The sequence below is a fragment of the Cariama cristata genome, unplaced genomic scaffold (assembly GCF_000690535.1).
Source record: "Cariama cristata isolate BGI_N322 unplaced genomic scaffold, ASM69053v1 scaffold2487, whole genome shotgun sequence".
In the NCBI taxonomy this organism is placed as follows: domain Eukaryota; kingdom Metazoa; phylum Chordata; class Aves; order Cariamiformes; family Cariamidae; genus Cariama; species Cariama cristata.
The window spans coordinates 173,164-183,986 of record NW_009626965.1 but is presented as its reverse complement, the minus strand read 5'-3'; the positions used below and the strand labels follow the sequence as shown (position 1 = coordinate 183,986).

At 42.9% G+C, this 10,823-nt stretch overlaps 1 protein-coding gene across 1 annotated transcript in view; it reads right to left on the bottom strand.

Annotated features, from left to right (window-relative positions):
• Positions 1-10,823, bottom strand: part of ANTXR1 (anthrax toxin receptor 1) — a gene marked incomplete at its 3' end in the record, with an annotated part of 103,272 nt that overhangs the window by 29,510 nt on the left and 62,939 nt on the right. Inside the window, exon 14 of the mRNA XM_009704245.1 lies at positions 7,864-7,905. Coding sequence (XP_009702547.1) covers positions 7,864-7,905 — 42 coding nt within the window. The remainder of the gene's footprint in view (positions 1-7,863; positions 7,906-10,823) is intronic.

Here is a 10,823-nt window from a genome sequence, read left to right as displayed (position 1 = left end):
TTTTTTTTTTTTTTTTTTTTAAAAGGAGACACTATCTTTCATCATCTTTAAATTCAGGGAAGTAAATTGTTTCCAAGTTGCAAAATCATTGAAGCAGCCACCAAAATAGCAGTCAGCATAGTTCAAGAACTGGGTTCTCTTGGCTGCAAGTCTGGTTGATATGCTAGCCATAACTGATGGTAGCAGGAACTCACCTCTTTGCCATCCCTTCGCTTATGCCTGTGATTAGGGAGAGAACAGCTGCTGCTCTGAGAAGTGTTCCCTCACTCATGGCTCCCCATGCTGGAGGAACCCTCCAGTGCCCAGATAAATCATCGTATTGTAGTTCAGATTTGACAGAATGAAGGGAAAAGCAAGAAAGCAAACAAGTCAATTTGCTCCTGATTGAAGGTAAATTGGGAGTACATTTGGAAACAACCCCAGCGTGAATGCCCAACTTGGAGATGAGTTTTTTTTGAGGTGAGCTGGCCAAGTGTAATAGGATGGAAAAGTTTAATGGAAAAGTTACAAGAATGGAATTAGCTCTATAATGAACTTCTGCCTCTGCTAGGGAGGCTGCCCATGGAAGTCCATGTGGCTTCAGTGATTTTCACAGCTTATGCCAGCAGAAAGCCAGGCCCTGTGTGAAAAATGAGATTTAAATTCTGTACAAATACGAATGTGTTCTACCCTTACATACTGCAGGCAGAAACCCATGGTACGTCACCATACACAAAGTCAAATGTGTTCAGGATCCTGGCCTTCATGATGACATTCAGATACAGCCAAATTAATAAATCAAGAAAATCTCCTTAAGTTTATTTAAAATGAGTCTAGCTAAAGTTCTAGTGATTGTATTCTATATATCCTATATTCTTGCACTATATAAGTCCACATATGCTCTGACCTATACAGTGCCTTTCTCTTTAATTTCTACAGTTCAGGCTGTGAACTGGCAAAGCAGAAAAGCAGAGTTCATCAAAAATGTGAAGTATTTCCTGTGAAAAAATGTGGAGAGAAATGAAAAATGCATGCTCTCTTTTTTTTCTTTCTTTAATTTTTCACAGGGATTTGGCAAAACTCCAACACTTAGGAGCTTTCCAAAACTGGAAAAGCCAAAAACAATTTGAAATTGAACTCCCCAGTAGGAAAACTGAAAAACTGGGGGAAAAGATCCAAGACAAACGATGCTTTTCATGTCAAACAAAAGCATTTCTGTTTTTCAAAATACACATAAATTCGGCTGCAAAATTTGACCCGATCTGAAGAAGTGAACAATTGAGTCATAAATACAAGGTTCCTCTCCTTCATAGCTGACCTCTTTCTCTTGCTCTGGTTAGAGCTGCTGAGGCTCTTAGCTGCAACCTAAGAACTTAATATCTCTGCATGAAGTTTTCCATGAGGACTTTTTTAAAAAATTGGAATCAAAGCCATCTAAATATTTTCCTTCAGCAATTCTCTTTCTCTCTCTTCAGTTTAGCACAAACTGGACTTCTCACAACAGGAAATACCAAGATTTAGGAAATCTTCCCCACAAGCCCTTAAAAGCCCTGCAAGCCACTTCAAGATAGGAGTGGTTCTGCCAGAACAACAGAAACAGCACACGCACAAAAAGACAACAGTGGACACTTGAAAAACAAAGGAGTCACAAGCTTTCTTCAGGATGAATCTGTTTACATGTTTTGAAGGGCATGGGAGGTTTTGCAATACAAGCAAAAAAGCCCCACCAGTCATGACCTAGACGCTTGGCAAATATGCTCACAACACACATAAGTAGCTAAAGGAAAGCAACTGGAAACTTGGGGGTCAAGGCAGGGAGACAGCAGGAAAATGGGAAGGAAGAAGCATGCAATCCCCATGTGCAGCATCCTAGCTCACTGCCCCATTCACAAGATCTGATCCAATAAAACAGGGCTGAATTCTCACATCCTGGCTCAGTTTTGCCCATATTTTTCTACATTTCGCTACAATGGGGTTTTTGCCTGAGGAAGAACTGCATAAGGAACTTCAGCTCTGACCCAGCAGCAGTATAAAAAACAGCCCCGGAAAATTCAAGTGCATTTAAGGATGCTGGAAATTGACTGTACAGAACTTGGCATCTTTCCACCCCCAAAATCTGCTTTAGATGGAGCTAGAGTTTCTTTTAAAAAAAGAAGCAGCAGGACGGAGCTGCATTTCACAGTCAGAGATCCAGATTCATAACTGCTGGATTTCAGACAACAAAGATCTGTGTTTATCTCGAAGTCCATGCTGGCCTCTGTATACTTTGACCCTGACCCGAGAGAACCTCATCTGTGGGCAACACAAGGATAACTCAGGCTCCGCTAGGGACATCTGAACCACTCAGGGTAAGAATTCAAACTAAATTTGGCCAGATATAAAAAAAAGTTTGGACAATTTATGCCTCTCCCCACCCTTATAATTATTTTCACAGTTGTCTCTGCAATGCCTGAATCTTATCAGAATTTAGCATTTATAGAGAGCTCTGCCTGCACAAAGTGTTGTAAGACACGACAGGACAATCATTCCTGAGTAAGAGATGTTATCATTTAATTTTACAGCTGAGGAAACACGGGGGTGAATACGCTGACCTCAAGGCTTCTGGCTCCTTACTGCCTCCTTTTTTCTCCCAACACCAGACTCATTTCCAAATCGCATGGCCAGCCCCCAGATGCACAAGCCTTGTTACACTTTGAGGACACCTTGCGCGGTTCTCAAGAAACACTTCCTCTCTGAGGTGGAAGGTTTTGCTTGTTACATTATACTCTGTCAGGCATCTAAATTGCAACTGCATAAACTTACCACTTTGTTTTTTCTTTTATCTTTACCTGTCACTGTCCCAAGCCTGCAAATTATTGTCAGAAAGCACTCACAGGTCACAGGTGCATCTGAGAGAAAATGTTCTACTGGTGCTCTACTAAGGAGCAGGCTGGAGAAAGACCTCAACTCTCATAAGGCACCAAAAAATCCGGCTTATCCTTGAGACACAAATGCTTAGAAAACCAGCCTTTGTTGGTCTTACCGATCACAGAAACTCCTAGTTTATCTGTGGTACAGATTCTTAAAGATCCTGCCTGAAGTTACATCCTCCAAGTGCAAAGCAGTGCATGCGCACAGTTGAGAGAACCCCCGTTTTGATGAAGAAGAAAGGACGTTGAGTTACTCCAACTCTACAGCTCAGACAGTGAGCTACAGGGATGAAAGAAGGTCTCATAAGGTCAAGGGAATTAACACTGGCGCTCCTATTGCAAATGTGATGTGATTAAACCCAACTTTCACAGCCTCCACATTAACCCAGTTTGCTGTCCTGGGCCTGCCTAGATATTTCACGTGAAATTTGGTTATAAAACTCCACACCTTCATGGTGTAATACCTACACCCCATCTGTTGCCAATAGCATCCCAAATCTTTTTCTTCTAAATGCCTGTCTCTTGAAAGGTTCCTTTTCTCCTCCTCCCATATTTCCACAACTCACTGTAAAAGGGGAGTAAAGGGGAAGGAAACGAACTGGCATACCACTGTGACCTGGCTTTATTTCAGGAATAACAGAATACATTTCCTGCCTTGGTGTCTACAAAAAATTCCTATCAGATCCTTTCTCTGGAACTTATTTTGCTATCTATCTCCCCAGCAAGGCTTTACAGAAAGAGAGGGGAAAACAATCTGGAAAAGATTAATAAACACCAGTAAGTGAGGGTGCAAGCAGCTTCCCGAGCAGAAGAATCCCTTTTAGCCATCCTCTGGCCTCGTGAATGTTCAGTCGTGGGAGAAAGATTCGTTCATAAAGATCAAAGTGTTTCAAGCTGAACAGGTGGTTTCATCTGTTGGCTTAACAATAGCTGCCATGCAGGGAGTTCAATTCCTCCTTTTCACGCCAGCTTCCCATGACAGTGATAATTACCTTCAGCATCTTGTGACTGTGCCGCTGAATGGTCCTTCCTCTCCAGGGCTTTCTTGTGTGTGTTTGCTTTGGTGTATGTGGGTAAGATGACAACAGACATAAGAATTATCCAATTACAAGCTGGTTGGTGGCTTGGCTCTGGTGCCACGCTAGGACTGCGACTATGGAGCTTGGGTGATAGAGCAGCACAGAAAAAAATGGGTCTGAGCAATGAGGAAAGGGCATGCTCTGGTCAATCGGTAGATCTCCTGCCTGGTTTTGCCAGACTTCAGTGAACTGCATGTCCCTGATTCCCTTCTGCGGGAGAAAGCGCTGCCATAACAGAAAATTAAGATCCAGCAGTGTCTTTTAACATTGCCTGGTCTCTGTTTACAGGGCAAGGAAGCAATGAGAAGAGAGCGTGCCTCTTGGGGATACTTTGGAGGGCTCCAGTTTATGCGTGCTCCGATTGCAGTCAGAGCCTGTCCTTCTGTGAGACTGACTAGCAGCAGACCTCTGGCATAGGTCAGGGAGTGAACAGGAAATTGTTGGAAGCTGCAGAGCCCTATAGGCTGGGTTTTTTTGATGTAGAAGATAGGTCGCTATAGCAAAACCCAGCTTCAGCTTCATGGTAAGCTTCTAGTCTGAGTTGAGTAAGAGTTGTTTCAATAAGCCCGGCCTGAAGGTGATGCGACCAAGAATAAAAGCAGCTGTGTCTTCCTCCAGCAGGACTAGAAAAAGCCTTCCTATTCACTGGAGGTAGAAGAATGTGGTTTTGATCCACCATCAATGACTAATCACAGGCCAGAAAGGTGCTCACTGGCTCCTTTTTTTTGATTGGCATTAACTCAACCTTTCCTGGCTGTAAGTAAAACCATCTGTCCTTCATCTGGGCTTAACCTCCTCCAGTATCCTGCGTTGTCTGAGGAGCACAGCGGTAAGTTGACGACATTTGCAATTTCTGAATGAATTAATTGGAAGTTTCTAGCCAATAATGATTTCCTTCACCAACAGTGAGCATGTCTCCAATATGTCTCAAAAGGCCTTTAAAGTAGAGTTCAATAAAACCTTTGGCGGGTTTGACAGCAATGCTACTTTCCCTTCATTGTTACAGTATAATGCATTCTCCTTGCAGTGCAAAGACATATGGGCCTCAGCTCCCAAATCTGCTGATGCAAGAATTCCTCTTGTCTTTTTTTTGCCAAGAATTTTGGGAGAAGAAAAAATTCTTACTGTAACTGTAATGCTGCTGCTTAAGGGATTAGCACTCTTTCATGCTGGAGACGGGCAGTTGCTAGGTTTTGTGCAATGGAGAAAGACATCTGCAACACGTAAGAAAAACTGGATTGTAGAAAATCAGCTCCATCTTCTATTTGTTTTGACCAAAGTAGAAAATCTGGAGTATCCAACATTCTGTGAAAGCATCATACTACTGCCAATCCCATTCTGTGGACCAGGCTCTATAAGAGTAAACGAGACCAACGAAACGCAACTTTTCAGAGCTTCTGCTATTTTTCCACTAGTGGGAAGCTCTTCTATCTGGGAAAAAAACACATAGTACAAGCCACAGCTTCAAGCCTTACTAATTTTTGAGCACTGCTCTGATACTATACAGTTTCTAAAATAGTATAAACTACATTTTCCCTTTTAGGAAATCTTTAGCTGGAAATTGTGTAAGATGGCTATAGGATAACTGAGTATTGAGCTTAGGGACTGTGCTCTGGTGGAGAGTACGTGTGAAATTATACCATCAGACTAGTCCCTACAATGTGGGCACATTGTTGTAACCAAAGCCGCCCACCCCAGGGTCCCAAAACTGTAAGGATAATAGGCAAAAGATTGTACAGATCTCCTCTTGCATTAATGAGGAAGCAGGTAAACTACAGGTATTAATGCAATTTTTCAGGCACTGTGCAGTGCTGTATTCTGGGTACAACCAAAGTCTGCATTTAAAGCCATCAGCTGTGGGGAGCAAGCCGGAGAGCAAGCAGAACAACAGTCTTCTATACAAGAAGGATTTGCCCCACGTTCTCCACAGTACAAGACCAGGATAGTTTAAAATAAAAAGCCAGTGGCAAACACATTGCTAAAGGAAAGCTGTGAAACAGACAGATGAATTGAGGACTGTTTCATCTAAAGAGCTGCACAGACTGTTCCTTCTTGTCAGAATCCGGGCGGAGACAAAATATAACATGTCCAGAAATACCTTTACACCAGCTTAACTAAACTTCACCTGAGGCAAACATAACTGGTCTGCTGCAACTAGTTTATTTTGCAGCAACTGATCCACTTTTGCGGCACTTACTGGTTTGATAAAAGCACGCCTTCTCTCTTAGCAGAGATGTAATTTCCCCTCCGAGTCCTTGGCCAGTGAGCCAACATTCCAGAATGATGTATTTTAATTAATTTCAGCAATTGAATCCCTTGGCTTGGAGGCATGTGTGATGCCGAACAGAGCATGTGCAATTTCGGGTTAATATTTTCCTTTTCACTCAGAAGACAGAAGCTAACAATGTTAGTGGATTTACATACAGCCCAAACAGAAATGTCTACTTCAGAAAACAGGCCAGATGCCCACATATAAAGGTATAGGGAGCACTGGATCCAAACACAAGTCTCCCTTGGGTCCAGGAATGCTCAGATTTGGAGTTCTGCTTCAGGCCTGTTTTGAAGGGGATGAGGGCCACCAAGATGGAGGTTCTAGTACTGGCCTTGTCTCCAGCTGCCCTGAACTGTTTCTCTGTGCTCAGTGCAGGCAGAAGCTAGGTTGGATTCCACGTCCGTAGTGTTGCAGAAGACTGAGCTTTACGGGTGTCTGTCTGCCTTGGCACAGAGCGCACTTGCTGGGCCAGACTTTATGGAGAGCACAGAGAGGATCATTTCAGCAAGCTTTTTCACTTGCAAGCTGAAGCAAGCAATGAATTTGTCTCCAGACACAAGAAGTGAGGCAAATTAACCAACCAAATCACTCTCAGCATAGATCTAAGTCTTCTCTTATGTGCATAGTTAAGAGGAACTGATCCAAACCCCAGTGAAGTCAACGGAAAAACTCCTATTGACATCAATGCACCCTGAACACACCCCAGTGACTTTTCAATGAAATCCCACGTGCAAAACAGTGAAAGCAAAGACTCATTCCATGCTGAAAGCAGAAGGACATAGAAAGTCACAGATGAAAAACCAGGCACGTTTCTGGGCAGAGTCTACTAATTAAGTAATGGTGACGTAGCTTTAAATCATTTGTTGCCAGATTCATCTAAAAGGAGTAAGCAGAATTAAGAAAAAGAATAAGCAGAATTAAGATGAAGGTTTTAATGTTGCTTTACTGTTTCTCTCCATTAAAACTTCCCTGTCTAGTGCGGCTCTTCTGATGTCAAGATGATTTTACTGGATTTTCACATCTGCTCAGAATCTGGTCCACTGTCTTCAGACACATTGCAAAGACTGTGGGCTGCCTTTATTCACAGCAACTGTAGTCCAAGGGATCAGAATTGTGAGTTTCCACTCAGCTGCCAAGAGTGGTTATATATGCTAAACCATCAAAATCATTGCCATACCATTCCAGGGAGGCAGTTAAGCATATGTTTAGGTTCCATTAACTTCAAAGTTAAACATATGCTTAAGGGTTGTCTTTTTTGTAAATCACAACTTAACTCTGTAGTGCAGTTCCAACCAAGTGAAAGTATTGTCTGCCTTGGTCCACCTTTCTTACCTGCTCCATGGAGGTACTGTATACATAGATGTACCGTCACTCTTAAACAAATAAACACCACATCTCTACCTCCATAGAAAGCAAAGCGGGCAGAGCAAAACACACATGGCAGACATCAGCTACAAAGCCCCTAATTTAGCTAAATCGTTATTGACTTTAAGGCTACAGAGCTGAGAACAAAGGTCTAAATGGTCAGTGCTCTGCCACGCAGCAGAATCACAACCTCTTGAGAGGAGACTGAACAGAATCTTGTCCTAAACATTGAGGAAATCAGGTTGTCAGTGTTACTTACCTCACTGTCTTCTGCAGGAGGGGGAGGGGGCTCTTTGATGATCTAGAAGCATCAAAGAGAAACAGAATAGTAAATTCATTATTTGTTATTTAGCACAATTCAAATATTACTTAAAAACCAAACGAGAAAACAGCAGGATATGCTGCTGCAAACATCTCTGAACTTAGAATACTGCGTGATTACAGGGTGGCTCTGTGTGCTACTGGTGTCTCAGTCACTGAGAGCAAGAGGGGAAACAGGAGGCATCCCAAAGCCCTGCCATGTAGACATTTCCTAATTACAGCTCCATACTCATATTGCTCACTACGTGACCCCTGCCGTATGTGAGGTAACAGCAAATTCAAAACCATATATCCTTGATTCTCCAGCCTCCTAATCCCAGTGGGAGCCACAGTCAGTGCTGGCTCTAAGGAACAGATAGCAATCACTGTTTCGCCTGAAAAACCAAGCTAAAAATCAGCGTCTCCTTCTACTAGCTGCTGCACACGTGTACAAATCCTGCCTCAAATAATTTACAGTCTGAACAAAGACTGGAAAGCAAAACCAAGGTGAAGTAAAATACCCTAGAGACATTGCAAAGCAATAATAAACTCCTAGCCTTTGTCTCCCAGGCCCATACTTCATTCCAGAAGGCTGTACCACCTCATGCTCTCATAAAAAATGCTTTTCACATTATCAGGCTAACATAGTTCACTCTCACAAGCTTGAAAAAAATATAAAAAATATACATATATGTTTGAGGCTCTCCTAGGGTTTCCAATAAAGCAAGCAGGGTGAGGTTTTAGAATGGTCCAGGATATTCTCCATAGAAACAATTTAAGTTTATGTGGGCGTGAGGCTATTATTTCATGCAAAAAGTTTGCATCTAGGGCTCAGCAGGCAGTTGGCTATTATCACAGCCCTCCACTCCAAGAGCAACAGAGAGCCTTCCAAAGGGAAAGCAGTTGCATACAGGCATGTCAAATATCTTTCCCTTACACGAGACGCACCCCAACGCACAGCCATTGCAGTCAACAGATTGAATCCAGCCAGGCATATCAATGCAATTGCCCCAGGGATGGATTTTCTCCAGTAGTCTTAAGTCCATCTGGATGAGGCAGCTCTTTCTTTACACACCAGGCCACGAGTCAGATGCTATCAGGGTGCTGAGTGCCTATGGAGATAGCACTGAGTATCCTCAGCTCCTCTCAGGACTGGGTATTAGGTGTAGAGACTGCCTAGGCATAGAGTACAGAGGTATAGGCTTAAAAATTGCCCTTAAAAAAAAAATCAGTCCCAAACAATAACAGCTTGACTGTTTAACTGCAGAAAGGGAAAATGACAACCACATTAAAAGCCCTGAAGATACAAATATTTACAACAATTCTTCTCACTGGTATTTTTCCTTCTCTGATGAGCTCACTCTTTATTTTCCTCTGCAAAGCCCGAGTCATGCAATGTAGCCAGCACATGAAGAGCATGTGCCTCTGGCTAGGGAGGAGATCGGGGCTGGATCAGCTCTTTGTACTTCAGCCAGAGCAATGAAGGTTGTAGAGCTCTGCCACTACCTGTTCCTGGGCAGCAGGGCTTTTTTTTCAGTGGCCTACAGTGCCCTCAGGGAACCCCTACTAAAGAACTTCCGTGCTTAGGAATCAACACTGAATCTTTGTTTACATGTACTGAAGCACAAAGCACATGTGGAAGCATGAAATGACATTTGAGAAGCATGGTAGGTGCACCCGATGCCCACGAGATCACTCATTCTGATGCAGCAGACCCATGGGTCAGGCTACGGCTGTAACGCCACTGACCACATTAGGGAGAAAGGAGGGGTGATGCCCCAGAGGGGCTCTGGCTGACTAGCAGAGCTGGTGAGTGTCTGACACAGCACACAGCTCTCTGTCTACCCCAAGCTTCCTAGCTTGTGCTTGCAGCGCTGGGGGATACCAGTTCTTTCCCTGATGGAAAGCAAATGATGAAAAGTGGATGAAAAGTTGTCTGCATCAGAGCACTGCTCTGTGAAAAGGAAATCATGGGTATCAGCATGGTTTACTCCAAGTGCTGATCCTTGGTTGAAGATGGAGACAGCATAATTTCTTATACATCTCTTGACACAACAAATACTGACACAGCATGTACAATGCACCAAAATACACGAAGACTTCTCTAGCCACGTGTTCAGATATGTTTTGATTGGCGTGAGGGGTGGCACTTGTCAACAGACCTCCTTTTGAATCAAACCCCTTAACCCAAACCAATTGGGTGCTGAGAAACTTCAGATGTCTGATCCAAAATAGACCTACTGGAAGTGGCCTCATTCCCTCCTCTAACGTTATTCTGGTGGAACATCATGGGTTTCAGTGGAGTTTCTCTCATTTGCATTGGCATGAAACATTAGGATAATCTGTCCAACATATTTGGTCCAGCTAAGCATTCAAACACAACTTCTCAGCCAGTATCATTAGAAACTTTTGAGATTACAGACTTGGAAATGAAGAGATGGCTGTTTTTCATACATTTGCATTTCTTCTCATAACAAACATACATGCAAACTAACTGATTTCTATAAACAGATCAAGATTTTTTTTTCTATCAGAGTCCAAAAGGGGAAAAAAAAAAAAGAGATTCCTTCCATTTTTAAGTGCTGTGCACTTCTAAGAGCAACTGAACACCCTGTAAGCTGGCAACATAGATTGGTTAGTTTGGACAAGTGCAGAGATGGGGAAAGTTTAGTTCTCTCTGCCTTAGAGCCTGTACAAACTTTCAAAGTTCAAGTCTTACAAAAAACATATTTTCTGTCTCACTGCCCAGCTCTAGAAAGGCTTTTGGTCTACAAACAGTACAAATCTTTTCCCTCTCCCTTTTGGATTCTTATAGTTACCGCTGTATATGTATGAGAACCTTATTACTGGGTACTGAAGGCAGCGAAGCAAATGGGATCTTTGTGCCATGTCACACAAGTGAGCAAAGCCAGTGCCCAG